Source organism: Galeopterus variegatus, unplaced genomic scaffold (genome assembly GCF_000696425.1).
Source record: "Galeopterus variegatus unplaced genomic scaffold, G_variegatus-3.0.2 Scaffold2853, whole genome shotgun sequence".
NCBI classification, from domain to species: Eukaryota; Metazoa; Chordata; class Mammalia; order Dermoptera; family Cynocephalidae; genus Galeopterus; species Galeopterus variegatus.
The window spans coordinates 38,939-66,510 of NW_007728964.1; the positions used below are offsets into that span (position 1 = coordinate 38,939).

Here is a 27,572-nt window from a genome sequence, read left to right on the forward strand (position 1 = left end):
TCAAGGTTTTAAAAGCGGCATTTATTGATTGAAAATAAATGTGTAGATAAGCTCTTGGTAGCGTGGAATACATGTTATTTTTAATGAACTTGAAGTACATGAAGGCCTCCTTAAGTCTTCCACCATTTATCTTGTGTGTGCTTATAACAAAACCACATTCAAATGGAGTGGAATTGTCAACATTTTACTGAAAAAAAAAAAAATGAAAAATTCTTCTTTCATCAGCTCTCCATAGTTTGACAAACTTTTGGAAAGAGATAAAAACACACTACAGTGTTTGTACGTTGAACGTTTATTATAACGAATTGGCGATGTGATAAGACAGTGCTCACGTAGCCTCAACATTGGTCACAATTACAAAGCTTAATCCAGCCCAGCATATACAAGTGAAAATGTAAACCATGAAGACATATTTAGATACGTATAAGTATGTATAAAAGTGATGCTGAACAATTCTATAGCTTTAAAAAATATAGGGCCAACTAATGCCATTTTCTCTCACTTAACTCACTTTTTTATATGAAAGGTGTCTTTTTAAAATTTATATAAGATTTCTGATAACTAGGCAGTGCCATGGAAGGAAAGGAAGCTGTTGTAAAGTTTGCAGCACTTCTAAGAAGAGGGAAGCAAAATAAATTTGGCTTTAACAAGCACCCATAAGGAATGTTAGTGCTTTAACAGTGACTTTACACTCCACACTCTGTGAAGAGAGTAACACATTTTCTGTAAGATACTATTATGAAGAATTCCTGGTAAAATAACATACCCACTTTATTTGGGGGCATCAAAAGGAAACCAACTAAATGATTATGACCACAAAAAATTCATCTCAGGAATCAAATGTGCCTTGGCCTTAAAAATTATGTGCTCACCATTATAAAACAATGTTTGTCATCCCAGGTTCGAATGCCTAAGAAATAAATTTTAGTGTAAAACAGCATTATTCCAATTTAGTTATTTATTCCCTTTGCTTTAAGATATGTAGTTTCCAGTACAGATCTTTGGTAAAAATTTGTTAAGTTTTAACAGAGTTAAATTTTCACTCGATATGTGACATGTCAATTCCCTTTATTCTTATATACATTGAAATGCTGCACTAGTGCTTGGTTTCATAAAACCAGGTTTCACATTATAATTTAAGTCTCCTTTGTCAAATACAGTAATTAATAAATGTATATTGCCTGATTATTTGATTTTACATCTATATAGATGTCATTTTCATATATGCACATAATCAGATTAAAAGAAACTGACCTATAAACTTTAAAATCTCCAGAAAAAGTATCTTTCTGCATCATTCTAATTCATATCTAAGTCCCTTAATTTATCATTTGATTAACCCAAAGTTCCCTTTTTAAAAAAAATTGTGTAGGCCTGTGTTAAGCAGCTTAGCAAAACAGTAATACTGACAAGACATCTTCTTACACCATTAGCTAACATGGACATGAAGGCAGTGACCATCTACAGTGTGTGAAATGCCACAAGAAGTCATCAACAAGGGAGGAGAGTTATGTCAGTCCAATTTCTTCAAGAACACTACGTGGGGTTTCAGCTTCCTGTGGAGGGAAAATGTGACTCTGGTAAGCAGATCCAGGGAGTCCGGAGAATATGAAAAATTGATATGGAAGGACATGCTTGTTTTAAGAATAAAGAAAGCAATTCAGTGTCATAGGAACATTCTACTAGTGACAGCCAGTGGTTATTGAGGGCTTGGGGTCCAAAACATTGGAGATCACAGAAGATATTTTCAGGTATTTCATTAAATACCTACTAATTAACTACCAATGGTGCTAACACCATTACTATAAAACCAAAAGCAGTCAAGTTCAATGTAAACACACTGGCAATTTATGAAATCATACATACTCAATTATATGCATGAAAGTTACCTTAGTGTTAAAATTGAAAACCTCCTCCAAATAAAAAGTAGGAACCACCCCACCCCGCTCCCCCTGAGTTCCCACAATTCTTCACCTAATTTTGTTTTCCATGTTCTTTTTTGTCACATATATACGGAAATGTCTTCCTCCTCGAGGTTTTACTTAACTGTGTCCGTAGCAGCAAGGCTTCATAAACAGCCAACTTCCCCCAGGGCAACCAATGGCATCAGTGGAGGCCACATACAGAAAGAATGCTCTGGGACAATAGGCATTTTTGTCCTAAGTAACAACCAATACTCATTTTTAAATATCAAAGGAAGACAAAACAAAGCAGGCATATCTAGAAAAAAATTATTTCCAGATTTTCCAAAGTAGCTAAGTTTGCACATCACAAAATAAAAAAGGACCAAACAGGTCAACTTACAGGTATTACTAGCAATGAATTTGTAATTAAAAGGCAACACTAATTTTAATGGAGAAAAACAATGTAAATTTTTGGTATCCAATAATAAACTTACTTTTGCATCCTAATCGTGGTACAGCACAAAATAAGAAGAAAAATTACATTAAACCATAAATCCTTAGAACGTTAGATGTAATTGTATATAAAGCACTTCATGGTATAATCTTAAGGAAATTACTTAAATGCTATGGACGTTTCCTATTTGGAAAACAAGAACAATGGTACTTACCTTCATATGTTGAGATTAAGTGAGTTAAGGCTCAGTGCCTGATTTATAGAAATTGCTCATTAAATGTTAGCCAATACGATTACACAACTGAAATCTAAATGAAGGTACTTAGCATTTAGTACTAAATTGAAATACTATAAATCAACTCTCTATATAAAGTTCATATCACCTTTTAGTATGTTTGTGTAATAATGAAAAATGAGTAAAATTCAGTTTTAGTGAATAAAGGTATTTTTTTAAAAAGGCAGTCTGGGCCAGCCCGTGGCTCACTCGGTAGAGTGCGGTGCTGATAACACCAAGGCCACGGGTTCGGATCCCATATAGGGATGGCCTGTTTGCTCACTGGCTGAGCGTGGTGCTGACAACACCAAGTCAAGGGTTAAGATCCCCTTACCGGTCATCTTTTAAAAAAAAAAAAAAAAAAAAAAAAAAGGCAGTCTAATCTACTAAGTATTCTTGCCCCTCAAAAATTGAACCTCAATTTAATCAGGTTACTCATCTAAATACAGATGGTGGATAAAAGGACAAGTTAAGCACATAACAAGAATACAATCAACCAAATAGAGAATGTAGGAAATTCTACAGCATAAATAGCCTGGTTTTTTGAAAAAAATGGCAAGGGGAAAATTTATTTTTCACAAGACTTCTTAAAGAGAAAAGAGACTTAATTACATCAACCAGATCCAATGTGAACCTTGTTTGGAATCTGATTTCTAACAAACCAAACGTAAAAAGGCATTTTTTCAGACAATCAGGAAAAACAGCCAGGCACAAGATATTAGAAATTAATTACTGTTAGGGCAGACCCCGTGGCGCACTCAGGAGAGTGCGGCGCTGGGAGTGCAGCGAAGCTCCCGCTGCGGGTTCGGATCCTATATAGGAATGGCCGTTGCGCTCACTGGCTGAGTGTGGTGTGGGTGACACCGCACCAAGCGTTGTGATCCCCTTACCGGTCACAAAAAAGACCAAAAAAAAAAAAATTAATTACTGTTAGAAATTAATTATCTGTTAGGGATATATAGTGAACTATTAAAGATGAAATGACAGGCTGTCTGGGGCTTGCTCTAAAATACTGAGGCAAAATTGGAGGCGGGGGGGTGAGGAAACAATATGATTAAGTCAATGGTTGTTGAAGCTCAGTGATGTACATGAGGGTTCTTTATCCTCTATATTTGTGTCTCGAACTTTTCATGATAAAGTTTTTAAAGAAAGTCTAATAGAAATGATGCAACACTCCCAAGAGTGATAAGCCAATATCTTTCATTTATAATGTTTAACCCTAAACATTAAATATACTGAGAGAATATCTGAATCACATAAATATTAAAACAAATTTTGTCATTTCCATTTAACGTTAAATAATTTTTTAAAACTTCATACAACCTTTAATGTATTATAAAGGATGCCTACATTGAATTCTATACAGTTTACATTCTCAGCTTATCCAGGCATGGAAAAATGTCCCTTAACTACTCCCTGGATCTGGTCAGATTTCCTGTATGTGCTCACTGCCTGCAATCTTATATAGCATTTCCTGAAGAGAATCATGTTGCTTACTGAATATGCATTATTAAAATATATATCCTTTCTAAAAGGCCTAGTTACAAAGAATCATTTACACATTTTATCCCTTTGAGACATGTACAAGTAGTTTTTTACAAACTGTGTTTATAATATAAAATGTAATTTTTACATGTTCACACTGAAATTGTAGCTCAAAACTTCCCAGAAAAACTACTAACTAAAGTAGTCAAATTCATAGAAACAGAAAGTAGAGGGGTGGTTACCAGGGGCTGGGGGGAGGGGTAAATGGGGAATTGGTGATTAATGGGTATAGAGTTTCAGTTGTGCAAGATGAAAAAGTTCTGGAGATCTGTTGCACAACAACGTGACTGTACTTAACAATACTGATCTGCACACTTAAAAATGGTTAAGATGGTGCTATGTTATGTGTTTTTTTAACCACAATTAAGAAAAAATCTACCTGGAAAAATGAAAATGTAAAATATGTTATTTTATCAAAAGGGATGGAGAAGAAAAAAGTCATTCACATGAGACAAAGTACATGCAATACTTTTATTTTAGTCATGCACGGAAAGCTATTTCAGAATCTAGTTTAAAGCAAGCAGCTGTATACAGATAACAAAAGAGGCAACATTTTGTTACAGCTCAGCACACAGCATTCAAAGCAAACAGGCATGAGACAATGCATATTTATGTAGCATTAAAACCAGATGAATAACGTATTGCAGGGCAGGGGGAGGGATGGAGAAAAATAATGGAAATGAAAGACCAATGTATCCCAGTGCTTTAAATGAATAATGCTACATTTCTCATTTGATAGCATATCTAGGTGCCTCAAATGCAGTGCATTACAGCAAGAATGGTAAGAATGGAAATAACTGATTTGTATACACACCTAATACTAAGTTTCACCAAAACACATTGGTGAGAGGGAGGCGGGAGGGAGGCTTCGGTAATGGGCCACAATAATCAACCACATTGTATATTGACAAAATAAAATAAAATTTAAAAAAAAAAAACACATTGGCATAGGTCTTCTTTCAGTGGTAAACCAGTTCAAGCATCTTCTGAAGTTCCTGTTCAATGACAGCTTACTTAACTCAGGCTTTAAACTGTCTTATTAAATATAAACAATTACTTATTTGGTACGTTTCCTTTTATAATAAAATATGCTCCATGTTTTATTAAAAGCACATACAATAGTGATCAATATTAAAGGTTTTTATATTCAGAAATATAAATCCATAGTTAACAAAGCACTAAGTATTTAAATGAAGACTTAATATATTAGAAAACCATAACTAGTAAAATGTAAGTATTAAGATATTGAAACCGAATGTTAGAATTTTTGAACTATATAAATAAACTCAGTATTAATACTTTGAAAGGGTTACTATTGAGCAACAGATATTGCAAAAGAGACTTTTCCGACATAGCTTTTAGATAGTTTTTAAAGGGATTGTTCAATATTACTATATAGCACAAATGTGATTCAATAAATGTGGCACTACAAAGTTTCTTAAAAACTGAATATTTTAACCTTAAATATTATATAACAGTATAAATTTTACTTTCTTGATTTATTCCCACATACACTTTTATGTGATACATTAGAACACATTAGTTCGTATAGACTGTAAGATAATCAATCACACTAAATACAATTTCTTTTTTTTTTTTTCCCTAATATTTGAAGACCAAACCACACAATATACGTTATGGCACTGCTTATTTTCACCTAGCACTTTAGCTATATATATTTTCTTTAGTAAACATTTTAATGATTGCCAGGTTTTTCTCTTACAAGATTAATCATAGATGGTTCGTTAATGATAACATGGATGTGATTAAGATGAAATATCACTCAAAACATTCACAAGCCATATGCTGTCAAGATGAAATTAAATCAGTTGTGGACAGGAATAAGCTATATTAAGATCACATGTATAGAATGAAAACTTAAACAGAAAAGAGTTAGGAACAGGAAAAAAATACAATCGTAAAGGTACTGGTTCTGAAATGTTCTATTATACGAGATAATCAGTCACCAAGCTGAGGACATTTTCTTTCACATGTATATCAGCTCTCTATTTCCTCTGTGAAATTCTGCATACTCGACGAGTAGTCATTTAGTACACAGGGACATTAAAATATTCATGACGTGGCTACAAAAGAAATGCATATATTCTTACATATAGTATACAAACTGACACAGACGATTAGATTTCCAGAACATTTAGTTCACAGTAAAGAAAGGTTACTGAAAATTTAAGTTGTTGTTTGCTTTTATTCTTTAGTTTATGGCTGAAGATTTAACTTCTAAACTACGTCCAGGATTTCAGATTCATAACTTTACTGTTTATAATGATAAACAAAATGATGACCTATGTCCTACAAAAATCCTAAAACACTGTATTTATAAGTACTCTGAAAAGATTTTCAGTGTAACTCATCTGGTCAATACTGAGTTAACTGAAAATTCAGTTAGAATACTCCCTTCCATGAGTGTTTAAATTCATCAGGATTTTATTACACAAAGTAGATAGAGATCCTAAAGGATAACCTTTCCCAAGAAAGAGTGGAAAAGTAGTCACTCATCTGGTATTTTAAGTAGCCAGGTTTTTAACTATTCACTTAGCTACAAAAACAAAAATCCAAAGAATGAATTTGAGACTAAGGATATTACTTTTTTTTAAAAAAAAACCTCTAGATTTTTTAAAACTACCCAAACAGACTTGTGAAATGTGTATGCCCACAAATTTATCTGACAAGATGTTTCTCACATCAACAAGGAAAAAAAGGCAACTTGAGGTGAAGTTTTAAACTGACTCGAATGTCTCCAGATGGATTTCTAGGGCTCCAGGAATTCCCTGAAAGTAGAGGAATTCCCTGAAATCATGTATAAATTTTCCTGGGAAGAGGTCCCATCACCCTTCAGACTCTCAAAGGGATTATACCCCCACCAAAAAGGCTCGAGACTCGAAAAAGTTTAAAACCGCTTATCTCAGTGTTTTTTAAGTATCCTCATTTTGATATTTACTCAAAGTTGGAACTTTGAAACGTTAGGCTACAAAATCATGTAAACTGTTCCCCCCAAAATATGTAACAGATCCCTAAACTTATACAACCATTAAATACAAAAGTATCTGAGAAGAAAAGCTAGTTAAATTTTAATCCTCAGATAACTTCTAAACATTCTTAGGAGATAGCTGCCATTTTATTTCCCACTTGAAACAGATTATAGTAGAAGGAAACAGCAAGTTAAACTAATATTAATAATAAATTCAATCCCCAAATGCTTCATTGTCTTATAGAAGCTCTCATTTTCATAGGGAAATTCTACTTCTGTATCAGTCGCACTAGCGATCCAGTGTTTAATAAATGCTTTTTTGTCAATGAACCTCTAAACCTATTTCGATAGTCTGTGTAAAAAATAAATTATAAGCCTCAATGGTGGATCATTTTCAGAGCAAAATTCCCTGTGAAAATCTCAGTGTAATGAAATAACCGTTACTATCCCTTGGGATTTAATGTAATCAGACTTTTCAGGTAATGCTAAAATATAAATAATAAACTTGACAAAATTATAATTTCAAACTTAATTCATATACCCTACTACACTTTGATGCATGTCAGTATTCCAGCAAATCTCCTAGTATGTTTTCTTACACTCAATGAAACTCTCGCTTTGATGCATACTCTTTGTTTTCTGGAGAGAACAATAAAAGCTCAAGTCTGTCAAATACCTTTCACCTAAATTACACCAGTTATTTCAGCCTTTATATTATAGTTTTTAATCTTTTTGTTTTTTCTCTTAATTTTAGATCACACCATGGTAAAACCAACCATGAAGAGCTTATGCTCATTAAAAGAAAAAAGAAAGGTGATTTCCCAAATACGGCTGAGTATGCAGCCGTTCCTCCCCAGAAAAGACTTATTAAGAATGAAAACAAACAATTCTACATGAACAGTTTTCAAATGTGACATCCCAGCTATATCCACCACTTGTTATCTGGCAGACCTTTTACTACCTTTAGGAAAGGAAAAGGTTGATGATGAGCCACATTATTCTTTTACAGCCAATGATCCATATTACTGTACTTAAACAAGATATTAGCACCCATCAATTGTGAAGAATACTTTTTATAGACAGAAACCCCTCTTCATTGGAAAAACATTCTTCAAGAAGAAAAGAAACCCTAAGATATATTCTTTCACCACTTCTAAGCTGGTATAACATGTTTTAAATAAGTTCCCGGTTAAGAATGCTAGGGTCTGAAAAAGTGCTGCTATAAATAAATTCCTTAAGGACCACTTACCATTTAAGGTTGATTTTTAGCTAAATGCCAGGGATATGCCCATAATTAACCAAAATATGTTTTGTCTCATATGCAAACAAAATACTGTACTGGATTCAATATTAACTCCAGTACTCTGAGCCCTCATACTACTAGTACATCTTGTGAGTCACGGAATTATGGAGAGGCTGGCTGGTTAGCTCACTTGGTTAGAGTGCAGAGCTGAGAACACTGAGGTCAAAGGTTAGGTTCCCCATACCCGCCAGCTGCTAAAACAAAAACAAAAGAATTAGGGAGGGTGAGAATAAAGTCTACCATAGCATACAAGGGACCCTGTGCAGAACCAAGACTACCATCTTCCTCTTCCCCTGGGCGCCTGTTGGAAATAGTTCATATATACTACCCAGCAAACTACGAGTTTCTTTTTTTGTCTTTTTTTTTTTTTTTTTCGTGACCGGCAACGGATCGCAACCCTCAGTGTCGCGCCCGTACCGGACCGGGACCGGCCACGGGATCGCAACCCTCGGTGTTGCTCCCGCCCCTCACTCGGCCAGTGAGCGGCAGGTCTGTATGTGGGATCCGAACCCTCGGTGGGAGCGCCACCGCGCTTCCCAAGCGGCACACTACAGCAGTGCGCCACCAGGCCGGCCCAAACTACGAGTTTCTTAATACACTAAAACATCAGTGATTTAAATGGGAAAAAAGGCCAGAGTAAGAAAAAAATTTTTTAAGCCAATTGCATTACACAAATATAAGCCACAAGTTGCCCTTAGTACAGATTCTTATTTTTTTAATAAAGACTACAAATGTATTATTTTCAACCTGAAATGGGCCTTCAATCCTGGGCAATCCTTTTGCTCAACACTAATCTGCTCCCCACCAAGTCTACTGCCAATGCTCCACACTGTCCTCAATTTATCTACCCTTCTACTTCCCCCAGTCCTCAACGGTTCCCCTTTATATGTCATTTCTCATGACGAGAAATGACAAGAAAATGACAACTTTCTCTATTTTGCTCATCTTACTAACGAAGGAAAAAAAAATCTACACCTTTACCCCTTTACTGCCTCATAACAGAGGAGAAAGACTTACCCAAGACCAGTGCTTTTGATTCCACTCCCATTCCCCCTCCCAGTATATTTTATCCTTTATTCTATTCCTGCTGGTCATTCATCACTCTCACCATTGGCTCCTTCTTTTTAGTATATACATGCATCTTCAACTTTCCTATGCACTGAGACTAATTTTGTCCTCAATCCCCTACAAAAAGGGCCAGATGTAGTGGGAAGTGTAGGATGACAATTAAACACACAGGAGGGAGAAATCAAGTTATACCTGTTCTCAAAACCACCTACCTTCCTAAGAAAAGACAAACTCCATTACCATAAAATTTCCTAGATATTCACTATACTGGACTAAGTAAAACCAACTGAAAAGCTACAAGGAACCCTGGTAAGCTAGCAATTAAATGCAGGCTTAAGTCTTGATGAGATGAGACGTGCCTAAGTAAACTAATGGTACTGGATATCCAAGACTTAAGCCCTATTCTCCTGATTCTTTTTCTAGTACACAGTGTGCTAAAAAAGAAAATAATTTATATTTAATGAAAAGTAAATATAAATAAATGTAATTTCAAGTTATTGCTCTATTCCAGTTTTTCTTGTAAAAGGGCTTCTTCACTAATTCTCTGCACTATAAAGTAGTACCCTCAGTCCTTCATGCTCTAGAACACAATGGTCCTTTTTATTGCCCCTAACTGATTCTGTGGCAAAGTATGCAAAGTCCTTACTCTTAACTCTGGAACCCTATTCCTTGTGTTAAAGACCGAAAGGGCCGGAGAGTATCCAATCTCACATTAAGATTTATTTTGAGGGCCGGCCCGGTGGCGCACTGCTACAGTGCGCCGCTTGGGAAGCGCAGCGGCGCTCCCGCCGAGGGTTCGGATCCCACATACAGACCGGCCACTCACTGGCTGAGCGAGGTGCGGGAGCAACACCGAGGGTTGCGATCCCGTTGCCAGTCCCGGTCCGGTATGGGCGTGACACTGAGGGTTGCGATCCGTTGCCAGTCACGAAAAAAGACAAAAAAGGAAAAAAAAAAAAAAAGATTTATTTTGAGCAATAAATAAAAAAAGAGAAGAATTGAAAGCACTTTAGCACTTTATAAGGCACCTTTTAGATGATGGTTCCTGGTGTCAGTCTTATTTCATGAGCATTTGTGAAGCACAAAGAAAGTCAAATGATTTTTTTCTTTATGCTAAGTTAGCAATGTGTGGCAAGAGCTATATGGTTGCTCTAGATGGTTAGTGTCTAAAATGGCCAAGAGCAGACAAGTGCTTCACTTTACGTGCCAAAACCTTATTTTAGTAAATTCTACTCTAGTTTTACTATCTGTAGCAACACAATGTACACTTTCATTCACACAGCAGCACTTTTCCATTTTTAAAAAATTTATAATATTAAATACAATGCTTATTCTACACTTCTAATATAAAGGGAGAAGGAACTTCAAACATTTTCAGAGGTAACACTTAAGTTAGTTAACATCCTGCTCCTAGATTCTCACTTGATATACCTTTAGTATCTTTCCATATCATTACATCGAAAATGATTTCATTCTTACAGCTACGTGACAGTTTCATGTATGGTTGTACGATAATTTTTTAAATCTATTTCCCATTGATGGACATTTCGGTGAGTTCCAATGGCTTAATATTATACTGAACATGGTGCATCTGTATATTTCTGTTGGATAAAATTCCTTGAAATGTAACTGATGGGTCAAAAGGTGTACACATTTAATTGTTAATAGATTTCACTAAACTAATCCTCCAGAACGAAATATAAGTTTAAGTGCTCACAAGCAGCAACAAGAGTCTCTCTCATCTTTGCCAATCCAAGAAGAAACAAACAAAAAAGGTCTAGTTGATATTTTAATTCTATTTCCTTAATAAAAGAACCACTTGTTTTTTTTTCATCTGTAAATTACTTATCCATGTCTTCTGCAGTCTTTTTCTATTGTGGTGTTGACCTACTTCTATTACATTTGTCTTACAAATAATGAGGGGGGTAACTTTACTGCATCTTATAATAAAGCCTGCTCTAAAACCTGCTAGTTATAAAATACTAAGGACAAATTACTTTCTCCGGCAGTTAGTTGTAATTTTAAACTAAAAAGCAGATTAGCTTAGCAAATATAACTTTAGACTGTAAAGAAATATTTTAAGCATATTCTAGGGTAACTATTTTATTTGCCTTGAAATACTCTAAATTTAATCAGTGTTTTCCAAACACAAAACATTTCTTGGGATCACATAATTTCAAACCCTCAAGTTCTAAATATCTTTACTAAGGAAATTTTTTAAGGCTAATAGGGGACAAAACCAAAAACAGTCTATATATGAAGCAAAAGAAAAGTCTATATATGTAAATTCTGGTCATTTAAACTATTTCTCCTTTAAGAAATTATCAAATCCCTAAAGTGGATGGGGAAATTGACAGAAAATTCGAAAAGTGTTCTGACTGCCTGCAGGGTATACTCAATTGGTTTCCAAATAAGAAACTCAATTACCTTAATAAAAGTTAACAGATTTGGTTGTTGTTGAGGAAATTAAATTATATAGTGACATCCCACAAGCTTTCTCATGGGTTAGGTTCTAAAGCCAACCATAGATTATCTCCCCAGTCAATGACAATCAAGTAAAGGTAATTTTGGTGAATCACAGGGGTGATTTTTATAGCCATTTATGTCTTCTTAAGCATATTTGTCCTTTCACAATTTTTAGGCTTTTTCCTCTCCTCCTTTTACATTTTTGATTCATTTTCAGCTGGTTATCTATACTGTGGATTACATATAATATTGAATAGATGTAGCAGTCTATAAATGTAAATGCAATCTTTATTCCATGGTGTTAAATTAAACCAGGATTTCTCAACCTGGGCACAACTGACACTTGAGGCTGGATCATTCCTCGTTCTAGAGGGACTGTCTTCTGCACTGTAGGATATTTAGCAGCAGCCCTGGTCTTCACCTACTAAATGCCAGTAGCACTGCTTACCCAGTTGTGACAACCAAAAATATTTCCAGATATTGCCCAATGTGCCCTGGGGGAGGGAGCACAATCGCAACACCCCCACCCCACGTGAGCCACCGAGTTAATCTAATTGGCCCTGGTTGTGGGTAATATTATATTCTGGTGTGCTTGCCTGTTTACTATTTTTTCTATAATGGGTACTTTTATTTTAAAAAGGCAACAGACCAAACAAAAGAAAATACAATGTCAGTAGGGGAAAAAAAAGAACTCAAACCTGAAATTTTTCAGGAAGTATTTTTTAATGAAATAAATTGTCACCAAAGCCTTGGAATATGCTCTTTGCAGGTCCCTGTGCAGGTCCCAATCCTAGGTCTGATGAAATCAATTTAGTAGGTCTAGATCAGCACTTAAAAAACAAAAAATAAAATAAAATACAAAATATGAGATTGCAAAACAAGAAATGAGAGTACATATTACTCAATAACTTTATTCAGTTTCTCTTTATGTAGTACTGTGATATAAAAATGTATTTATTACTGTGGGTTCTAGACAAAAACTTTTGAAGATCAAATTTATAGTTACTGAATATTTTAAGCTAGTCCAACTTTTCATCATTATAGATAGCTCACAGTAGCAAGAGCTGGCTCAAAAGGAGTTAGAAATGAAACAGCAAGGGGGAAAAATCCTCAAAATTCTAAAAGGCAGACAAAGAAAAAAAGCTCAAAAACACAAATATACAGCAAAATGATTACATCCTGAAAAACACTGAAAACTGGCCAAACTGTTTCTTATTAAACATCAAGTGAAAGGTAATATTTGTTCTGCTTCCTGTATTTTCTCTATTTGCCCTACTGTATTTTCCATTTCAAGTTTACCTATAAAAAATTTAAATATGCTCGCATGAAAGACCATAGCATTATTAACTTTTAACCCAATTTAAAAGAAAGAGGTTTAGGCTTTAATGTTTTAACAAACACTGGTAATTACCAAGGAATTATAGCAGTTTGTCTTATTAAAGCAAATCCTGAAGATTTATATCAAAATACTTTTTTGCTATTAAATGACATTATTGTGTATATTTGAAAGCATCTCTTTTAAAACAATTTAAGATATTCTTGAGTTTGACTAACATGTCCAAATATTCTTAATTAGTAATATTTGACTTTCAAAAAACCCATCCCTGTACTACCCAGCTGCCAAAAAGTAAAAATAAATAATTAACCCAAAACTCCTTATTAAAAGACATAATATTAAATACTTCAAGAAGTACTTACTTAAAATTTTAAGTTATGACAGCTTCATTTTTTTTAAAGAAATCACTTTTTCTCCTAAGATTCTTACCTTTCCATTTTATGCAGTCCCAGAGACTTATTAATTATTAATTTCATAAAGATATAGCACAGTACTAAGATATATCATGCAGCCCCCAGCACTAAAATAAATCAATTTTAGTAGCACTAAATCTCCATAGAGCACCACTTTCTAGACAAGGCAGATAAACAACTGCAAATCCAGTAAATCTATTCATAAAGTGATCATCTTGAAGTAGAAGCAAATTCATGAGTGTAATGCTTGCGTTTGGTACCTCACTTATTTTTCATTGCACAGATTACTTAAGTGAGAAACAATACCAAAAGCAAACAAAGCTCAAAAGAAAAAAACCACCACAAATTTCAAAATGATGCTGTTAGTATAAAAAAGAAAGGCTGACACATCTCAAAGCACTGATGAATACCATCATGCACCTACCACTAAGGGTTAAAGCCCAATGCCTGGTATTTACATATTTGATCTTCACGGATCAAGCAAGGACTTGAAATCATCTCACGTGCAACAGTCTTTGCATAGCACCCATTTTATCCATGCCACAAAAAATGTAAATTTAGTAGTTACCAATAAATAAGTTGGGGGTCAAAGGGACTAAAGCCTTAGACTGCTCTTTATCATAAGATATCCTCAGACAAACCTCCCCATTCTTCATTCTGGCTCTATAAAATTAAGGAGCAAAGAAAAACTGGTAAGTGCCTGACTGTACATAATAAATGTCATGCTATTATATCCTTTGTCATTACATATGTTAGTGTTTATAAAATAAATTCAACTGCATCACCGCCTCCACTCTATCCCCCAAAACTCTAGCTTCAAATAGGTGATGGGGAAAAATATTCCAAGTATTCCAAAAAAAAATCAACTTAAAAATCTAAGCATTTGTACTTTAATAATTTAAGAATCAACTTTAGTACCAGTGGCATGTTAAAAAGACATGTTTTAAATTCCAACAGTCAAATATTAAAAATTGGATAATGGGCCAATTTCTGGGCTTTACTCTCAAATCTAATTATGTATTCATACAACTAAATACCAAAAGGCATAGAGTTCAGTCTAGAAATGTCAAAAACAATCTCATTCACCAAGTAATCGAGTAAAATTAAAAAGACACCTTTATTATTTAATCACAATGTCTGTTGATATTTTAGCAATTATAATGAAGGATTCTAAACTATGTGATATTTATACAAGTTGTGTAAAAGGGAAATTTTAAGAAATTTTTCTGAAGAAAATAAACATTCTTAAAGATAGAAATGTATATTTCTCAAATTAAGGAAGAATTAAAATCAAAATCTTTTTGTGGTTTGCATATATACCGTTAAGCCAGATAAAAGTTCATTATAAGTTCAAAGTCATCTTTGGTGCTTAGAAATAATCAATCCAAGTAAAAGATCTGACACTAAACAGAAAAATCATGATACATGAAAAATTACATTAAAATCAACCAATTCGAATTTTTACTACGAATTTAAGGCAGAATTTAGATAAGTATCTTTACAGCTATATTTACAATTTTGGAAGCAAAATTATTTTATGACATTGACTAAGTGATTACTACAACCCAAACTATAAGACCGAAAAACTATGACAGGTCCAGGCATTTTGATCAATCCAACAAGAAATGATTTGAAAAATATTATTTATATCTACATTCCCAATTAAAAATTCCAACTACTAATAATTTAGACAATGAAAAGTCCCAGCCTAAGAAGTCAAAAATGGGATTAGCCTTAGGAAATCTACTCCATTCAATACAGAAAAACCTTTGGGAGAATTATGAATTTCTTTACTATGTGACTGAGAAACATACAAGTTGGTATCTAAAACAGAACGTTTAAAATACACATACCAAGACAATACACAAATGGGGGGACAGAGCAGAGTAGTTACAATTCACACAGCCCCGACCAGTCTAGCAGATATGGGTTTGGAATCCTGGTTTTGCCAGTTGCTAAACAGGTGGCTTCAGGCCAGTCACTGAAATCTCACTGAGCCTCCACTTTCTCCTTTCTCCTTTGTGGAGTGCTTTTCCTCATCTTATTCCACCTTCTATTTTATAAACATAATATTCAAATACTCTCTCTCCCAGACATGTAATCCTGTATCATGTCTCAACATATAAATGAATCTACTTTAGGAAATGAGCATCTTGTCATCCCTGCATTTCTTCTGCGTTATGGTGATGTAGTGAACAGGATAACCCAAAGCCTTACTGCCCCATACAGACTTGAGGTTGGCCTCCCACGGCCTTATGCTGCAATGTATTCTAACTCACTCCAAATTCAGAACGGCCCACCAGCTTCTGCTTCCTCAACACCTCAATGACTAAGAAAAACGGTTCACCCAGACTACTAAATAGAAAATGTCTTAATGTACTACTCAGTTTGATTTGTGTACAAAACAATGTCAAAGTAGTCACAGACGAGACATAGGGCCAAAGCTCTCTTCTGAAAACAAGAAACTGTAATAACAGTAGTCAATTTTTTTTAAACAAGGGTGAGAAGGGGTAAGAAAAATTGTACATGGGACCATAGTCATCCTATGCTTCTCTCCCTATTCCTACTTTCCCCACTTAAAGACATAAAAATAGCACTTCAAAAAGAGAGACAATATTAACTATTAAAATACTCCCATAGGGATACATGGATATACACACACACAAATAAATATGGACATGTAATAATGTTTTTATCCCCTAGTATATTAAATACTCAATACGTGGTATAAGACGAATTTAGCATGGCTGTCATATAAAGTCTATAGCAATTTCCCAGTAGCATTTAAAAATTAATCCAGGCACAGGGAGATATCAGTCCCCTAAACACTACTCTCCAGGAAAAACATTAAAATATAGTTCCATAGTAATAAAATATAAAAATGATCAAAGGAAGAGACAAATATGAAAAATTCCCAATTCCTAATCCTGGTTTTGACCGAATTTTTTAAAAAGTCTGATTAGCAACAGCAAAATAAGGAGGTGTTAACTTTAAAACCAATTTTACAACAGTTGAACATGAGCTTGCAGTCAGCATACCTGATGTTTAAAAAATATCTCCACAATGACATGTTTGTCATCAATTAATAAACTGCCATAGCAAACTGTACACAAAAGGCAAAGGGTCTATGCTCATTTCAGTAGTGAACAGCAGATGGCATCAGGGCTGCCAATAAAATACCTCACTTTTGCAGGCACTTTAACCATTCTTTGATAACTACAAGATCATTAAGTGCACAATGCATTGTCTCACATTTAATACATGTTTATTCCAGATGATGTCATCTCAACTTTGAGCAATCCCCACAGCTAACTCAATCGATGACTGATGCAGGGGGATTCCCAAGTAGCTCCCCCCTCCCCAGAGAGGCCAAGAAGTTATCATACAGAAAGAAAGTTATTCTTCTTCCCTTAATTTCACTCTCTTAAAACTTGACATTTCTGTTATAAAAGAAATACTAAAAAAATGGATTTAAAGTCTCCTTTAATAATGAAAAAAGACAAGAACAAACTGATTAACAAATATGTAATGAACAAGAAGGGGCTAAAATAAACTGGAAATACAAAACCATACTTCTGGAAAATGAACCAATGGGTCAAAATATTCAAGACCTTTTATATACATGCACACACATACTTAACAACTACCTTAGTGAAAACACACTGCGGTTTTTTTTTTTTATATTTACTAATGCCTTCTCATGCTGTAAACTTTCTATATGATAAAAGCACAATTAGCTCTAAAGCAATTCAATTTGATATGTGAATTAAGATATCATTAAGTTTTTAGAAAAATGAACCTTATCTATGAAATTTTAAACTTTGGAAATAGAAGGTACATTAGCATCAAATATACAATTAACCCAGGATGACTATAGTTATTACAAAGGGAAGGAGGTTATGGTTCTGAGGATAGGGAGGTAAGACAAGAATATAGTAGTCTGACAGAACATGGTTTGTTATTTAAGAAGAGCAAAGAGAGAAATACAAATACTTTTTAGTTAGTTTTGCTAACACAAGACTAGAGGGTTCACAAAAAGTGTCATTAGAAAACACTATCATTTGCTTGGCTACATTTGCACTTAATGGATATGAGGTGAAAATATGAACCAATTTGGAATGAGAATGCCATAATCTCACAGTCAACTCCTGATTATCCATAGTAATGAAAAAGGGGGTTATTTTAAGTAATTCAAAACAAAGATGGAAAGTTCTCAACTTACTATTACTTTTGGCCAATCTTTTCCCTTCTTAAATTAGTCAGTCCTCTAAAGGTTTAGATTCCACTGTCTCGGGCTCCAAAAATGGGCCATCAAGAAGAGGCCTGACTGACAGACCATGTCCAAAGTGAACCACCTCCATAGATAACTGAGTTGACGTGACTGACACATATTCCAATCAATAAACTGCACATGGACACTACATGCCAAGCATGCTTCGGAGTTAATTTCTGAAACTGTAAGAATGATGACTGAGACTTCCCTAGCAAGAGCAAAACATGCTAGCGCCTAGTCGAGAAAACTTACCTCCTGCAGTAGATCGGCCTGCTCAATTGCTTTAAGGACATTTTTCTTAGATGTTTCCTGAACTTCCCCTCCCAAAAGAAACTCATCTAAAATAAAATACGCCTTCTCAAAATTAAAGATGATATCAAGTTCACACACCTGAAAAGCAAAAAAAAAAAAATACCGTTAAAACTTAAGGAAGCAAAAGATGCTTATTCACTATCAGGTAGTAAATAAAATCTGACCAGAGTGATCAATCTTAATTCTTTCTTAAAATGGCAATCATGCTAGCTAAGCATCACTAGTTTAAGTAAGCTTGATTTTCAAATCTCAAGTACTTGAAAACACAATGCCTACAAGCTGAATAAGACCTGGCTCTGTACACTCCCAACGTGGGCAACATAATAATTTTCTACTTGTAAAAACTGAACTTATTTCCTGGGTAATGTGATTAGAACTGCTCTCTGAATCTAAATTCTACATAAGCACTTCCAGAATGTTAATGTTTACAGTCAGACTCCCTTCTATTTCACTATTATAAAACTCATTCTTACCAGCATAATTAAATGAATATGTCTGAAGGGCCAGCAATTCTGGAAGTTAACTGACTAAGCCCACTCACAAGAAACAGTCATTCCTGCTCTCTCCAAATAATAAACTTGTTAGAGAAAAGATTTTAAAAAATACTATGACATTCAATTTCCTAAAATAAAATACTACTCACACTGCCAAAATACTTGTCAAGTAATTCCACGTAACGATGAATTATTTCCAGGGTAATTAGCTCATTGTCCTGATCTTCAATAGCACAGCAAAAATACAGACTAGCATATCTGTAACAAAATACAAATGTGGAAAAAAATGTTACCCTGTAATCATGTTCTCTAAATACATTTTCATATGCTATTGTGAAAGACCCCATGCTTATACAGTTTATTTCTTCTTTTACAACAGTACAGGTTATTTTTCTCCTAGACTTCTAAAGTAATGAATGTATAAGAGAAAGTTTGAAAAGCACAGGCAAGAAGAAAGAAAAAAAACAATCGCTCAATCATGCCACCTAGAAAGAGTAACTGATTTTGCTCTCCTTCCTTTCAAACTCCTCTCTATGAATAGTTTAAAACATACTGACCCAGGTTTTTCTTAAGTTTACTTGATTAAAATGAAATATACTGAGTGATTAATTCATACTACAAAAAAACACGGAAGAAAATAAACCCTTCAACTGAAAGACTTATTGAAAATACTGTCAATGCGAGGTCAATGTTTTAAAACATTTCGTTGAAGTACTGTATAATATACACACAAAGAAGACTTCAAGTCATAAAAGCTCAATGAGTTTTCAAAGTAAAACCCATCTATGTACCAGCAGCCATATCAAGAAACAGAACAGTACTGAACCCTGAAACCCCTCTCCCATCCTCTCCCAGTCACAATCTCCCACCCCTAAAGGTAAACACTATCTTGACTTCTAATAGCACAGAATTGTTTTTAAAAGGAGGTTTCTAAAAATTGTGGAATAAACCCTAAGAAAAGAACAGCTCCAAATTATTACAGAAGTTAGAGAAAAAGAACAGAAAGTTCCTATCACTTAAGGGAAACTGAGACCTGCCCTCAAATTTTCCAAGTTCTAAAAAAAGGGAAATAAAAAAAGAAAAAGATTTTTTCCAAGTTCTACTCTGTTGAACTGAAGTGTAGATTATTTGCCACAGAAGAAGGAATAAGGTTGGGAAACTCATATTCTCCTCCAAATTGGGATTCTAGCACACTGGACTAGGTTATACTTGACCCAAGGAAACCAAGTTTATTAATGTACAACCTTGAGGCATAGAAGTCCTTTTAAGGAGGATTAAAAGAGCATTTTTAAATGGTTTAAGTATATTTAAGGGCTTTTGAAAAAAAAGAAAAGAAAAACCTAAGACATTCTAAACAAGTCTCAGTTGAGATTGTAATTTTCACTGAGGAGCACTTAAATGATTTTCAGAAAAACACAATGGGCAATTACTGCTCATAGCGTCAATATAAAATAATACACAGAAAACACACACACACCCTCAGTTTGGAGATTCAATGTATTCCTGTTCCTCGATATAAAAATAACTACTATTCACAAACACTGTTAATTTCAATATGATCAAAAATATTTCATTTTATCTAATCCTTTCAACAGCAGCACTATCAACCTTGATTACAGATAAACACACAGGAAAGCCCAAGAGTACAGGGCCTACAAGTGGTAGTACTGGTACAAGAAACCTGATCTTCTGACTTTAACTCCAGGCCTTTCTCCACTTCAACATACCAGCTCCCCTGTCATATATACCATGACTTTTTGCACGTCCACTCAACCTGATTTCTATTCAGTAAGTTATTTAAAGTGGTGGGTCTCCTGCAGTCTTCTAGAGTAGACATTTGAACGTATTCATTTATCATCGTGAAAGGAATAAATCATGGCAGACATAACAGAGCACCCCCTCCAACTTTAACAAAGAGCTTCCTCTCTTTCCCATCTCAACATCTTGTTTCTATCTATTTAAAAGGCAATGGGATATTCCAACTCTCCATCCTCCGTAACCCATGATCATTAAATAGAATTTTGAATTTGGGGAAACTGATACAAACGATACGTAAGATTCCCTGTATTAAGAAAACTAAATATTAAAGGGACTGGCATAAAAATGGTAGATTAAAAACCAGATATGACAAGCTCCTATGAACAGAATGCTATATAATTCCATTACATGGAGTTTACTAATAGTCTGGTTCAAGCAAATTCCTTTTACTTTTATTTTCAAGATTTCCTCAATGCTACTGTTAAACAATCTAACGCTTGTACCATCCTCATTCCTTATCCACAGTATTGCTTCTTTACTTACAAATATAAACAGCACTTAAACACTAGTCAAAGGTCCTAAATTATAGGAATCATTCAGAAACATTAATTTAAAAATCACCAAGACTGGGCCGGCCCAGTGGCGCACTCGGTAGAGCGCGGCGCCTGAGAGCGCGGCGGCTCTCCCGCCAAGGGTTCGGATCCCATATACAGACCGGTCAGCTCACTGGTTGAGTGCGGTGCGGGTGCGACACCGAGGGTTGCGATCCCGTTGCCGGTCGCGGTACGGGCGCGACACTGAGGGTTGCGATCCCGTTGCCGGTCACGAAAAAAGACAAAAAAGGAAAAAAAAAAAAAAATCATCAGGACTGATGTGTCTAAGCACCAACCAGCAATATTAAAAAACAAACAAAAAAACATCTCAATACTACCTAACTGTTTACTTTCACTCAGAATGGAAAAAGAGCCATCAAATTAATGAATTCTTCCTTGTAGGTGTGAACAGATAGCTATGAGGATGATCAGAACACACCTCTTTCGAGAAAGCTAAGGGAAGGAAGGAACACAAGCATAATAACAGGCCCCATTCGCTGAGTCCTCACTCTAAGTGAGGCACTGTTAGCTAAGGCTTTTGCATATTTTACCATCTTAATCCTCACAACAACCCTACCATACACACCATCATTACTTGCACTTATAGAAGACCTAGGCTAGAATAACCTGCCTAGGAACAGCAATTTGACTCCAGAGCCTAAGTTTTATATTAAAAACTATAGCCAGCAACTGTATTCAAGTAATCCTGCACCTGGCAAAAATGAAAATATGTTCAAAGCAATACTGTAAGAGCTTTGAAGAGGGAAAGAAATAAAAAATGGCATACTGATTCGGTAAAAGATTACCAAGAGAACCTGAATTGTACCCTATTTTGAGGACCAAATGGTTTTTAAAAATTTGATAATGAGCTCAGTTTGCTCTTTTAGTAAGTTTAAATCTGAAGTAAAATTAATAATAGACTAGTAAGAAAGGTATGTTTGGTTATTTTTAGCACAGTGGATTAAGGCTTACTCTAATTACTGGCACTCAGAGAACATCTGAAAGCGCCTATTCTTATATTCAAAACACATGACTTCTCCGCAGTCAGCTAAATATCAGCTGACAGTGGGTGAATATAGCTAAACTGTTTTCAATACCCCCCGGATGTTATTAAAAATGCTTTCATTAGTAGAGAAAATCAATAAGTACTCTTTGACAAATTCTTAAGCTAATAACTTGGAGGTGTAAATATTTTAAAATTAATTTTAAAAGGACTTTAATCCAGTGCCTCTTCCATAAAATGCTGCACAAAATAGGAATCAAAAAAGCATACAATAGTCTGTCTTCAAGGGATCTTCAAGAGCAGTTAGAGATGAGGAAACAAAGGCAAAGTGATATGTTCAAAGTCACAAAGGGAACAGCAACTCCCAAGATTTTCAGTCTGTCTTTTCAGCTATATTATCCTTATCCCCCTACCTCTCCCTCCCCAAAAAGGGAAAGTTGTATGCCAGATACTCAGGATGAAGAATGTGGATGAGACAATTTAAGAAAGACATAAAAATCACAGGCTGAACAACAAAGTGCTATTTAGAATTTCTCAGGAGCTAAGCAGCAATTCCTCTGCTTAAAAGGTCTTCTCTTCCAGCTGGAACAGGGAAAACAGATCACCCGTTTACATCAACAAAAAATATGTCCTTAAGTACAGAAGATGAGGTTTTTGGCATAAAATGAGGGGTGGGGGGAGTGTATAGAAAAACAGATTTTAATTCCACCTTTTCTATATGAATATCTCAATAAAGCTGTCATTTTTTAAAGTCCACCTTTTATTTAAAGGGGTCTGATGTACATATCAGAGTCAGATTAGATTACCCTTTATAGCTTTCAAAAGAAAAAGTAGTGGCCCAGCATCAGGCTGAGTGCAGTGTTTTCCTTTCTTCCCTTAATAAATAGCCCATTCAAGGGACCGATTCCCTTGCTGATATTTTCCTCCTCCACACGGTGGACTCCTTCCCCTACCTAGAAATAAGCTTAAGCCTCTCAGACCTTTTTTTTTTTTTTTTTTAATCCTGTCCCCCACTCCTATGTCTGTGGGTGGTCACCACCTCTTCTGTCCCTCACAGCAAAGCTCCCCAGAACAGTCTACACGTGGTGTTTAAATTTCTCCACCTCTTCAAGCTTCACCCCATTACATCGAGAGTTCTGTCTCTACTAGTCCACTGAAAATGTTCTGGCTCGGGGCATTTTATGAGATGCTCACTGTAAATAGATTCTTTCTTCACTTTCATCGAACTCTATGTGACATCTGGCAGTGGTGATCTTATTCTTGAAATTCTCTCTACTTCCCTGACTTTACTGACCCAATAGTACTCCACGGTTCTCATTCCACTCTGAAGGTCCTTTGTCTGCCACTTAAACGCTGGTGATCTAACACTTTATGTCTAATTTTCCTCAGATTTCCATGCCTGTGCCCACCATATGCCAACATATGTTAATGGAACTCACATAGGCATCCCAAAGTCAACTTACCCAAAAATGATCTGAGTTCTCTGGCTCACCATTCACCCTATCAGCCAGACCAGAAATGTGGAGATCACCTGATTCCTCCCTTTCCTTTGCTGTCCTCCCCGCTTCTAGGAGCGACCAAGTCTTATCAAACTTACCTGGGTACTAGCTCTCCTTTCCAGTGTCTTGGTTCAGGACCTGATTATCATGTTGTATCCCACTGATCCTGCAGGTCCCAGACCCCCATCCATTGTCCTATTTCAATTTTTTAAGAAATGCAAATCTGATCTTTTTTCACCTGTGTTTTAAACCTTTGCTTTCCATGCTTAAGCTGTGAGTAACCAGCATATGACCTTGGACAAGTCACTTCTCCCAAATTCCCATTTTTGTAAAATTGAAGTTTGATCAACAACAGTAGTTTTCAAACTCAGGAACTGTCTCCTGCGCAGAAAGGGCAGAGGCCAAGTGAGCAGGGGTACAGAATCCCCATTCCTGATTTCACAAGAGCAGCTCCAATTCTACTTGTTTTATTTAAGGTTCTCCCCCTAGGGCAAAAAACTTAAAAAAAAAAAAAAAAAAAAAAAAACACTTGACTAGATTATTTTATCTCCCAGCTCTCAAATGAGATGATTTTTCTATGATCTTTTCCAACAAGTACAAAACCGAACACTGGATACAAAATCACCCAAAGATGACTAAATTCATTCTATAATAAAGAGGAGTCTACAGTATTTAAGAAGCTCTCTATGTCCTATAATCTCCATTTCTTCCTCTATAATTTTCCCCATAAAAATCCCCTTCCATACTTGGGATGCTACAAAGGGAAACCGAGGAGAAAACCTGACTTCTCTTCCACCCCCATGTGTCCCATACTGTTAGTTCCCTGCATATTCTCCATGCAAGATAATTTTTCATATGCAGAAAGGCTCTTATCTTAAATTCGGTAAATTATTCAAAAGGGAACAGAAATGGAGAAGAAACAAAGTAAATGTCCCTCAAAACATATCCTGTAAAAGAAGAAACCGTATTTCTTTAAACCTGCTTAAAACAATCTTGAGAAATTCATTTTAAGGTATTCAAACTTTCAGATATTAATAAAATAAAGATGTATAGCAGTTTTTAAAAACCTCAGTGTTAAAAGCCAATCTATGAGTCATTTTGCAATCTCAAATTTTAAAAAACCCATCATTGGCAAAATTATCTATCTATCATATCTAATCTATTTACCTCCACCACAGCAACAAGTGTACTTCAAATTAATAAACATTACTAACAGATCCTTATATACACAAAGTTTTAAAACATCTATATGACTGAAATGTCTATGTACTCAAGGTGTTTATAAATGAGTAAGATTCTAAAAGTCAGATAAAAGGAATGTCAAATATCGGTCATTACTTCCTAAATTTGCAAGAAGAGACTAGACTGTATTTACGCTTGTCTAAATTCAGAGAATTACTCCCACAATTTAAAATACTGACCCTATTTTCCCCTGCAGTGAAATGAATTCATTGAATTTTTCTAAAAGGATGATTAAGCATGAATAATCATTTATGCCTTTAATTTATATAATTAGGTCTCTGCTTTTATCATTTCTGCCTGGGTAATCAATCAAAACAGCAGTTATTTTAAAAATACAAAGCTTTACCTTAAACCTATTTCATCTAAATATTTATTAATCATTACTTATAAATGTCACTGCTCAGAAGTCTGCAATTTCCACATTATAAGTGACCTAATATCTGATTCTGCTATTTCACCTTTCTGATAAATAAAAATTATACCTTTTGTAAACAATCTTCAGATCTCGCCACTCAAGGAAGCTGCACATTTTAGGTTTCCGTGCTAAAACGGTTTGAACAAGTTCTCTTGTGATCTTTTTCTTCTCTTTGTCTGATAGTGGGACATACCATTTCTGCAGTCGAAGCTTTCCTTGACGACTAAAAAGCAACATAAACTGCATCTGTTAAGATAAATAAAATCAAGAGTACATGCAATACTGTTAATCAATAAAGATTACATGTCTTACAGAGCTTTGGGAGAGAGTGGACATTTAACTGACAAATGATTAGCAGCCATCAATATTTCTATGCTAGTTAAAATAGCAGGACATTCTTTTAGAAAGATCTTCCTACTAGACGCAAACCTTCCAACCCACCCTGACATTTGCACGGGAGCGTGTGAAAATAAAGAAAAACAGGTAATAAGTTGGAGTGAAATTTTTGAAGAAAAAGAAAGGTAATTCGCAATTTGAGAAACTATTTTTCACCTGTAATATACATTCCACACTCTCTATATACATCAAAAGAGACATCAACTGGTTTACATTTGAAAGAAACAGGAGACCTATTTTTCACCCTGAGGCCATTCCAGTTCTAGGCTGAGTTACTTGCAGACATACTGCTTATCACGTAGAATGATCTCTTCATTTTATGCTAGCATATTTTAAGCAAAATAGAATGATCTAAAATATTAACCAAAAAGAGGTCTCATAAATACACGTTTTTCTTAAGAAAAGCCTGATTTTTAAGTATCTATTTTTATCTCACTTTTAAAAAATTCCAACATAAATATGCACACAACTAAGAACTAAGTTAATGTAATATTATGAAAGAGAATACAAACCTTAGAAAGGCCAAAATAAGTTACGCATATTTAGAGAGACATATGAAATACTTCACTTAAAACAATACGAAATAGGATCTACAGATGGACTGGATGCTGAATTCTAACGTATTTTATACTTAAACTAATGTATATATATTTATTAGGAATCTGCAAATCTGTTGATTTGTCTGCACGTTTAATTTTTAAGGCAAGCTTCTTGTAATTCAACTGATCATCTCAACTGCAAACATAAGTATTGTTTCTAAAGGTAATTTAAAGGTAAAATTCAGCTAGGTTTTCTTTTAACCACTATAAGTTCCTCTAACAGTGTTACTGCAAGTAAGATTCAAGCCTGATTCTTAATATTCACACCATCTTCAATTTGAACATGGGGAGGGGGTAATTTACACAACCAATGTGGAATAAAACGGGCCCTAAATGTCGATAAGAAACTATTGCCGCTTTCTGTAATAACCCAAAAAGGCATTATCAACAAGATATCTGGAAATTTATGACGTGGCAATTTAACTTTATTAAAGTTAAAACCGGCTCACTACCTCACTTAAAATGCTTCAGTGGCACAAAATATACGGACATTACTCGGCGATAATCAAAGCGTCTCCCACATAAGTCCTGAAGATAGCGGAATTCGAAGTGGACAGCAAGTGAAGCATCAGCCCGACAACATTACTGCAAACCCGTTACCAGAACTTGGAAAAGAACGGACCCCGTATTTCTGGATCTTGGGGACCAGAAGGAGCGGGGATGTGCTAGCGAAGAGTATAGGCTCCAGGCTGTCCGTAGCAAGGTCCTGTATCCGCCCTACCACTTTGTAGGGCGAAAAAAACAACGTATTCTCCTTAAAGCAAATTATGTGCTAACATGGGACGAAACCCGGTTTCAAGGCACAAGTATTCCTTCCCTCTTGTTAAAAATGAATGCTCTGATTTTGCCGCAAATCACAGGGCACCACAATTCCTCGAGATTGGTGTTAAAAACAATGGGCTAAGCCGCGGAGCGGGCTCGGGGCCAGCGTTCCTCGGATCCAGCCGTCTCCGATGCCTCCCAGCCTCCCGGGGCCACACTCCATCACTGACCATGCCCGGGCGAGGTGACAGGCGGGGAGCGGAGCAGACAATGGCATCCGCTGCCGCGCAGGGGGCGCCAAGAGTCCTCGGCCGCCGCCGCCCCCGGCCCCTCCCGAAAACGCCCCGCAAAACTTGAGGCGATTCCCGAACCACAGGTGCCTAGGGGCCGCCGCGGAGCCCGGGACCGGCCCCCGCATCCCGGGGCGCGGCCCGGGGTGGTGCACGGGGTGCGGACGCGGACAGAAGTGAGTTG

At 35.6% G+C, this 27,572-nt stretch overlaps 1 protein-coding gene across 6 annotated transcripts; it reads right to left on the minus strand.

Moving 5' to 3' along the window:
- Positions 1 to 25,587, minus strand: AP1S2 (adaptor-related protein complex 1, sigma 2 subunit). Of its 6 annotated transcripts, XR_551263.1 has the most exons (6): positions 25,409 to 25,587; positions 18,981 to 19,089; positions 18,278 to 18,415; positions 14,321 to 14,415; positions 2,399 to 2,407; positions 1 to 1,556 (listed from the first exon to the last, which is right to left on the minus strand). XR_551263.1 is itself a non-coding variant. In XM_008583211.1 (5 exons), exons 1-5 carry the CDS (start codon positions 25,585 to 25,587, stop codon positions 1,509 to 1,511), a joined length of 483 nt encoding a protein of 160 aa, XP_008581433.1. In that variant the 3' UTR covers positions 1 to 1,508. The 6 variants fall into 6 exon arrangements, 5 of the variants coding, with proteins under 5 accessions (XP_008581433.1, XP_008581434.1, XP_008581432.1 ...); XM_008583211.1 differs by lacking the exon at positions 14,321 to 14,415; XM_008583212.1 differs by lacking the exons at positions 2,399 to 2,407; positions 14,321 to 14,415.
- Positions 25,588 to 27,572: the final 1,985 nt, after the last annotated feature.